Below are 9,173 nucleotides of genomic sequence, written 5' to 3' on the forward strand. Positions count from 1 at the left end.
GTGTGTGTGTGTGTGTGTGTGTGTGTGTGTGTGTGTAAAAGCTGGCGTCTGATTAAGTAATGATTAAATTGACGCACGTTATTGGGCCATGACAATGGTTTTTGATTCCCTCTAGAATACTTGGCGGAGCAATGTCTTGGCAGAAGAAGTGGCTTGAGTCTGTGGTCAGTCTGAAGTAGCCATCAACAAGTGACACAAACGAAAGTGCCTCTTTGAGACTCTGGAACTTGACTTCCTGTAATGAAAGTAGTCACACACAAAAAAAGTTAGTCTCCTGTTAGTCTCCTGTTGCATTACTGGACCACTTAGGGGACTAAGTTAGGTTTTCAAACTCCCGTTCTGACCGATGCCACATGTACCGTGGAGTCTTACCATGGACTTCCAACATCACATTATGGATCAAACATAGCCAACATTTATCCTAAGGACCATCAGTAGTCACGGGAGTTGGGCCTCTGGCTATGAACCATTTGTAGGCAGACATTTATTACTCACTGCACACCCTGCTTGCTGCATTTGGCCCTCTGTGTTCTTGTCCTCTTCTCTAGTTTTAGCTTTAAGTTAAAGGACCATTGTTTGACAGCGTCAGCAAGCATTACAACACTGAATAACCACCAAGTGTTTGCTTAGTCATGGTACAAAAATACTTCCAAACTAAAAGTTGAACCAATGTCTGGGGTGTTACAATGATGCTCAGTCAAGTTACTCCTGAAATGGACACCGTTGTTAGACTTTCTAGAAAGACAAACTGCTCTCTACTATCTCTGTATTAATTAATTTCAACTAAGCAAAATTTGAAAGCCTTCTTGAAAAAAGAATGAGGAGGGGGAAAAGCATTTTTCAGTGGTGATGGAAACTTGATGTCTCATACTTTTGGGTCCACCACTTGTCCTAACTCGTTAACTGACTTCCTATAGATATAACAGCTTTCCTGACATCACAGAAAGAATGGGGATAATTGTAAGACTCCAACACATTAACTCCACCTGCCACAAATGACATTATCTGATGAATATTTCTCACTTCTGGTCCAGAGATGGTCTGGGTAGAATTCTATTCAACATACAAACATCACCAACATCGGTCCATCTACGATTAAAGGTTTGGTGTTATGCCATGACCAGTTTTGGCCAGATGGTACAAATGCAACTTTTCCACCCAAGCAAGCCAAATGTCATCCACGTAGCCAGAACAGGGAGCTTTGGAGAAGCAATACAAAAGTAGAAGGGATACAGTTGCCCGAGGACACTAATTTGATGCGAATAGCTTTTAAATTGTTCATATTTACATCCAAACAGTAAAATATAGATATATAGATATATAGATATACACACATATATATATTGCAATGGTTTAAGTGTAAAATATGTTGTTTTTTTTACCAAGCAGCTGTCATCCTTTCGTGTTATAGTCACCATCCTGCTGTCTTGGGGAACCTGCTCATGGCATACCCGCTGTATACTGATGTCAATGATTTCTTGAAAATCACAGAAGGTCTGCCACTCAACTCTTGACAAAACCTATCAACCAAATAGCATTTTGATCTGTTTAGTAGCGTAGTAGAGATATTAAAGCAGGAAAATGATAGCAGTTAACCAACTACAAACTAAACTCGATCTTCTTCAGTCATCTTACCTGGCTGTTATTGATACTTCCAGCGGTTTGGATTCCTGTTTCCCCTGTGACCCGCACAAGAGAGAAGTCTGACTTTGGATGGGAGGAAGAATGATTCACTTGGAAGGTTTCCGTTCCAACAGAAGGCTCAATGCCAGACAGCTCAATCAGGTACTTGAGTTTCAGGCTGCACTCATCTACGGAGCAGTTGCCAAGCTTCTTTAAGAAACGCTTGAGGGTATTTCTAATTCGGTAGCGGTCCAGCCGGTTTCGTTTCTGGATGTCATGGCGATGTGACATGGGAAGGCAGGATTTGTAGCTAAAGAGGAATAATATTTGGTGTAATGACTGCAAACTAGAATGGATTGTTGTATAAGCAATGATACAGTCTCAACTGTAAATACCTGACAGTCTTGCAGAGCTCTCTAACACTCTGGTTGCGCTCCTTGGCCATTCTCCACAAGTCGAGCACTGCAAGGCCAAGGCATTCCTCCTGAAGAGTCAATGGTGGGGCTATGCCTGCCTTACTTTCAATGAAGTCATTTCGAAGCTAAACACCAAAAGAAATCAATTGGACTTTTTATCGTCACATCTACTAGTATAACAAGCATGCAGTTTTTTTGTGGCCACAACTTGTGTTACATTATGCAGTAGTACATTAATCTATCAGTTTTACAAAAACCAAAACTAATAGACACCTCAAAGCAACAAAGACAGTACATGGTTGGATAAACTTTTGCTAATGAATTAAATTGAAGAATCTCACCATTTTCAATAATAGAAATTGTAAATATTTCATCTTACTGGAAATCGGTACTTAAAATAGAAAAACATTTATCTAATCACTTTCTATCAGTCTCGATTCTTAAAATTAAAATAAAATAAAGAATTTCATAAAGTATAACATAATTTAAATTAATTATGTTAATTAATAAAAATCTTTACTTAATATATTTGAAAATAATATCATTATTTAGTACTTTACCTGGGCAAAAAGATAGTCAATGACACTGTAGTCGAGTACTGGACTGATTCTGTCTCTAGTCAAACTGTAGCGGTATGAAGATCTTGGTTCTTGCCCAAACCAATTTCCAAAGAAGAACCTTCAAACACAAAAGAACTCCATTGCATATCAAATCATATAAAACTAACCTTTACATCAGGATCCAATAAAAACCTTTCAACTAGTACTCCAAACTCGAATTATTTATAGCAACATTCTAAGTATAAGGAGTTGATGCACTAAACATTCATCAAATGAAAGAATATTCAATAGCCACTTTATCTGTCTGTCACTTTATCTTCTGTTGTCAAACTTTGGTGAGCTCTTGTGAGCTGTGGCATCAGTTTCCTGTTCTTAGCTAACAGGAGTGGCACCCGGTTCAGAGATTTTCTTCTGTGTCTTGGTTGTAATGCAGTTGCTTGAGTTATCGTTGTCTTCCTATCAGCTCAAAGCACTTTGGCCATTCTTCTCCGACCTCTGACATCAAGAAGTCCTTTTCACCCAGAGAACTTTGACTCATCATTGGTTATTTATTTCTTTTTCAGACCATTCTTTGCAAACACTAGCAATGACTGTGTGGGGTAGATCCCAGTAGAGCAGTTTCATAAATACTCAGATCAGTCCGTCTGGTACAAACAGCTATATTGTGTTCAAAGTCACTTAAATCACATTTCTTCCCCATTCTGACGTTTGAGTTGAACTTCAGCAAGTTGTTTTAACCGTGTCCACATGCCAAACTGCGCATTAACAAGCATTTGAAAAGTTGAATTTGAATCTTAAATATATATATATATTCTCATCAAATAAGGCATTTTGTCACCCACCTGACTCTGAAATGGACTTTTAAGTTTTCATCAGTGTCAAACATGTGAGAAGGAGGATACCAAAATGAGAGGTCTTCAGATGCCAAACCAAATAGACTTAGGTATACCGGCAAGATTCCTGGAGGAAAAAAACCCCACAATAATGAATATGGCTGACAAAAATTAGTGACTTACATAATACATAATTCATTACAGTCTTACCACATTTCTTCCCTGCTTGGATGCAGACATTTTCAGCAGATATTTGTCCAGATGTGATCTGTAATGTTGTTGCTTCCTTTTTGACAGGGAAGAAGTTGACTTGTAAATTAGGAACAGTGCTTGAACTGGACCTCTGGCTGCCTCCGCGGTCTCTGATCACCAGAGGAGTTGACTCTTCCTCGCTGAGATCCATGGTTACTTCAGAAAATAAAGCCAACAGATAAACATCAGAAAATGTATTTAGAGGTCAGTAGTCAGGTGACCTTTTTTATATTAACTTACACTGAAAATCAGAAATCCTTGGAATAACTTGAACATTTTATGTTCTGACATGGAAGGTTCAATTTTGACTTGATTGGCTGAAGCGTTGACATAAATGTAAAAAGAATGGAGAGTTAAATAACTAATGCTGAATAACTGAGTTGTTTTCCAACTGTTTTTTGTTGTACACGTACAGTGACAATAAAAGGTTATTCTGTTCTTGTGATGTCCACAAAGCTTGACTTCATCCATTTTAGATTAGTAATGTCATTGTTCCTGAGTCATTGAGTCAGGAACTGTTTCATTGAATTGTTTTTCACAGGTCCAGCTTCTTATTTAGTCTGTTCTTGGTTTCCTGTCTGTTCTTGTCTCATCTATGTTTTGTCCTTTGTCTCATGTGTGCATCAGCCTTACCTTTCAGCATCTTATATGCTTTACTGTTTCCCTGTTAGGCTCATTTATTGGCCTGTCACCTGGTATTTCCTCTGGTCTTTTGTCCTCCTGTCCTCTAACTCTAGTTTTACTCTCTCTGTCTCATCTTCCCTGATTTGTTCGCTGTTTGTCTCCCTATGTCCCCTGTCACGTCCTCCTGTTCTCCTCTGTTAAGTTAACCAAGGTTTCTCGTTCAGTTGTGTCTCCCTGTTTTGCTATATTTCGTTCCCCTTTCTGTTCCTAGTCAGACATTTGTTTTCCTCTTTGGTCAGTGTCAAGGTTGCATGTCTCAGTCTCCGTCTCATTGTTAGTTTGGTGTGTTATTTTTATAGCCCCTTGTCAAATACGTGCTACGTTCAGTTTAACTTTTCTTGTCTCCTCCCCTGTAATCAGTGTTTCCTTTTCCCTTGTTACTCGGTGTGTATAGATTATCTCAATCTCCCTTTATTGCATCGTCCCTCATACCTATATGCTGTGTGGTTCAGGTTCAGAGGGATTTTTTTCTGTTTCTGAAGTCCTGCATTGTGGGTTCCAAATCTGGCTGCTCGCACAGCACGTACATGACAAGGGAGTGATTCAGCTCTATAAAACCCCATTGACTCAGGAAAAAAAACCTAGATTATTGTTATAAGGTGTTATTGTATCACAGTAGTGTTTACAGTATAGGCTTATGACTCATCGTGTCATAAGAATCAGTGTCATGGCTCAAATCGTGTTTTAAGGTACCTTGGTGCATTACGACATGGTTTCAGACGCCTGGAAAAGCCCCAAATGCTTAATAATTAAAATCTTGGACAAAAACCAAAGAAATGTTTCATATCCTATTTCCCATATGTATGTATATAAATGCTGACTGGGATGTGTTGGAAAGACTGTTTACAAAGATAACTACCACTGGATTTTCTTGCTAACTGTATAGGAATTTGTGACCTTAAACAACATAAATTAGGAGAAAAGTCACAGGAGGGTGTAGTCCTAAGTAGTTTTCTTGATTAGTCAGGTCCTTCATAGATTCATTAGTGCTGAGGAATAATGGGTGTGTTAGTGGGAGACTGTGAGGTAACAAAAAGCCATGCATCAGGCAGTACCCATGTATACATTAATGTCAAAGGTCTTCTTTTGACAAAACAGACCTGTACCTACCTGGTCTGTGTCAACAAAAGACATAGCATACTTTTATATTTGTTATACTTATGTTACCTGTGAATCTAACTGTCTTTTTCTCTTTTGAATTCCAATTAAGCTCCAATTATTATCTAATAGTATCTTAATTGTCCTTCTAATTCTAATACATTGCTTGTTTTGTTTCTATTGGTGATTAATGGTATTATAGTAGTGATTTTAACACTGGTTCTTAGGTCAACCAGTGTGCACACTTGGGGCAGAGTGATTTATGATGGCACCTGACTTTATTGTGGAATCATGTGCATCACTATTGAGGTGCTGCACCCTTTGGCTGTCTTCTCTTTTCTTAATATTATCTTTACCAATATCAGTGGATGCTTTTTTTAAATTAACTTTTTAGTTTGTAACACTAATAGTGCTTTTACCAGACAATTTCAGTGAAGTGTTTATGCAGTTTACTGTAGCAGTGAACTCTCTGGTGGTCTACGTAAACAATGCTTGATAAAATTACAGTGTACTATTCTGTTAGGATCAAGAACCTGTTGTTGTGGTGTTTCTTAAAAATAACAAAAAATGTTTAATGTTTTGTAAAATACTGGGAATAAATATAAATATTGCTCTGGGCTGCAAGAAATGTCTGTATGGGAAATAATTGCAAGGATGAAGAAGAGAATAATAAAATAAAAAGAGAAAATAACATAATCTTGGAGCTGAAAAAATATTGTCCACATGCAAATATATTGCGTGATTATATATACACAGATAAATTAGACCAGCATCCAATGTAAGGTTTATGTCATAGATTTACATTATTGGTAATAGCCAACATTATTTTTTATGTTTTTCCACCAAGCTCTTTAATATAATTAATATTTTTGATCATATTTAAATTTTTGCTTAATACTTTTGTTAAAAGAAATCAAATACTGATCTGTGACAGAGAGCTCACAGGAAACATTTACCAAATATTAACAGGAAAACTATTCCTTTCAGTAGCACTCAAATTAATTAAAGGTAAGTCCTTAAATGTCAATTTGTGTTTGTAAACCTTAATGCAGGCTCCTGCTTGTATAGGATGAAGTCGTATGCTATACAGTAATATGCATAACCCTGCATTCTAGATAAACATATACCGAATATGATGTAAACCTAGACAGACCCCATATTCAGTATTCACATCCATATAAAAGCATTCAGAAAGCTTTTGAAAAGTCAATTGTAGTTTTGCGGGGATTCCCGTCCTCAAGTGAAACTGGTTACCACGCTTTGCCGTAGCCCAAATTAACACTATGTGAGAACATGTTTCGATGTAATAAGTACATTTATTTGACTTTGTCTTTCAATGTCTTTCAAATACCGTATATTAGGATCAATTTTAGGAATGTTTTTTTATTATTATTTTTTTAAAGATCACCATAACAACTTAAGGAGTCACTGTTATAGAAAAATATCCCACAATATGGACATGCTGTAAAAGCTTCTTTGAATAGCCATTTATAAAGAGCTAAAGACAGATTAATCCATAGATCAAACACATTCTTCATAATGTGACATAATACTTGTCGATATACAGTGGAAGTGGATGTTTCTTAGTAGGAAGTATGTAAAAATATCTTTTATACTTACAGGAATATGTGCAATCACTCGTCGGGTCGTGTATTGTCACATGCGACCATCAGAAGTCCTCATTTTGTTACTTTGTAGCCACAAACACAGAGTTACTTTTCTGACTTTTGCGCTGCGTGTCTGTCTGTGTGAGACAGGAAGTTTAAAAGGATTTCCTGATTTTCAGAAAACTCATCAACTGTTTGTCACCAGGCTGTTGTCACCCCACACATACAAACCCATACAACTTTCAAAAGTGAAATACTGATGTCAGAACTTGTGCAACTTCTCGTTAGAATTCACTTTTCAAGGAACATTTCAAGGACCTATGATGCACATTACACAAGAATTAGCATATTGCTCATTCCAGCTGTCTAAATTAATAATCATTGGTTCCAATAGTGTTCAAAAAACGCCTTGTAATGCACCATCACCGTTGGATGAACTTAATACATTTTGGTTACCCCAGAGTGGTGTGGCTGTTTCTCTTGGTTACCAGCAAATGAAACATACAGAATGCAATAAAATATACTGAACACATTTATGCTAGAGGATGTTGACCAAATTTATTTTCCTTCAGTCATAAGCCTATATTATTGTATTATAATGGACCCATGTTCCTCTTTCCAACCACAACCAGCAGGAAAAGTTTAGCAGAATTGCAAATATTTGATTACTTCCTCCAAAATCCACAGGCCTCTTTGTGTAAGTATAGCCATTGTAAATGGCCTGTAAATGGCCTGTATTTATATAGCGCTTTACTAGTTCCTAAGGTCCCCAAAGCGCTTTACATATCCAGTCATCCACCCATTCACGCACACATTCACACACTGGTGATGACAAGCTACATTGTAGCCACAGCCACCCTGGGGCGCACTGACAGAGGCATTGTCTCATCGACGGACTTTAAAACTGCTCATCCAGAGTAGTGGAAATTTCAAGATTTTGTGTATGTAAATGTGATCCATCATTACCCTTTTATATTCTTGTCTCGGACCAAGGAGATAAGAACTATGTCTCTGATCCCTGTTATACTTTTGAACAACAGAAATCATGTTAAATGTTGTAATGGTTGAGCACAGAAGACTCGGACTTTTTAATAATCAAAAGAAATTTCCTGTACAGGGGTTGTGGGCCCTCCAGATCGACAACAGAAGAAAATCGACTGATCTAACATTACAGGAAAAGAGAAACAGCTGAAAACTGTGGTTTCCTTGTTCAGCTCTTGGGTTTCTGAGCAGTTTCCTGTTATAGCTCTGAGAAAACCATCTGCTCACAACAGCAAACATTTTAGCACTTTAGGCAATACTTGTAATTTCTTGTTCTGTGAAACTTTTTTTTCTATAGCTGTCAATTTTCAGGTTACAGTTAACATTTAAATTAAATAAAACACCTTTGTTAAGACTGATAAATCCAACATAAAACCCTTTCAAACCTCAGCTCCAGTAAACTGAAGCCATTGAGCCATTGCTTGGTTTGTCATCATTTCTGGAAAAAAGGTGATTCATGGGTGTTAAGCTCTGATGCATGCAGCATTCATACTGACCAGGTGGTGTTTACTGTTAGTGTAGAGGTAAGTTCTTCTAGTGTGTGCTATCAAGAGTAGTTGGGCAGGTAAGTTACGTCAAGTAAGAGTTTATTCTTCTTAACAGGAATCCACAGAGAAGCAGGATAAAGATTGCAAAACTAGGTACAATAATGTAGGCTGATGTAACAGCCTGGTCCCTAAATTCCCAGCAGGATTTGAGGAAATGAAGACTCTTGTCACACACTGCCAGGAAGCAAGAGAGGAATGGCTGGAACAGCCAAGTCATGACAAAATAACAATCCAAAGCACTTTATTAACGGACTGACAGACTAGCATTAATATCCACAACATGGCTGAAAGAATGAGTCTATAAAGTCCAGTATTACCTTCATGTTGCTCCCTTCATACAGAAGGGAGCAACATTTTTTAAGTAGCAGTTGGTTTCAAATGCCACATTCTGTAACCTCACTGAACATTAACAAACACAATAAAAACATTAAGAAAGTTGATACTGATGATGGTTTAAAGTGGAGCGTTTTCAGTCCGGTGTGCTCAGCTCTTTTATAAAACTCCCCGTTCC

General features: G+C 37.5%; 1 protein-coding gene across 2 annotated transcripts in view; it reads right to left on the minus strand.

Annotated features, from left to right (window-relative positions):
• Positions 1-7,246, minus strand: part of jak3 (Janus kinase 3 (a protein tyrosine kinase, leukocyte)) — an 18,976-nt gene extending 11,730 nt beyond the window's left edge. The window contains exons 1-8 of one of the 2 annotated variants that reach the window (XM_005934842.3): positions 7,087-7,245; positions 3,643-3,840; positions 3,442-3,559; positions 2,600-2,717; positions 2,019-2,164; positions 1,636-1,933; positions 1,383-1,520; positions 78-235 (exon numbers count right to left, since the gene is read on the minus strand). In XM_005934842.3, coding sequence (XP_005934904.1) covers positions 78-235; positions 1,383-1,520; positions 1,636-1,933; positions 2,019-2,164; positions 2,600-2,717; positions 3,442-3,559; positions 3,643-3,835 — 1,169 coding nt within the window. In that variant the 5' untranslated portion in view covers positions 3,836-3,840; positions 7,087-7,245. Of the gene's footprint in view, positions 1-77; positions 236-1,382; positions 1,521-1,635; positions 1,934-2,018; positions 2,165-2,599; positions 2,718-3,441; positions 3,560-3,642; positions 3,841-7,086 lie in introns of both variants that reach the window. The other variant, XM_042225925.1, reaches the window with a different exon arrangement.
• Positions 7,247-9,173: the final 1,927 nt, after the last annotated feature.

The sequence above is a fragment of the Haplochromis burtoni genome, unplaced genomic scaffold, assembly GCF_018398535.1.
Source record: "Haplochromis burtoni strain Fernald_Lab_line unplaced genomic scaffold, NCSU_Asbu1 Contig_189, whole genome shotgun sequence".
NCBI classification, from domain to species: domain Eukaryota; kingdom Metazoa; phylum Chordata; class Actinopteri; order Cichliformes; family Cichlidae; genus Haplochromis; species Haplochromis burtoni.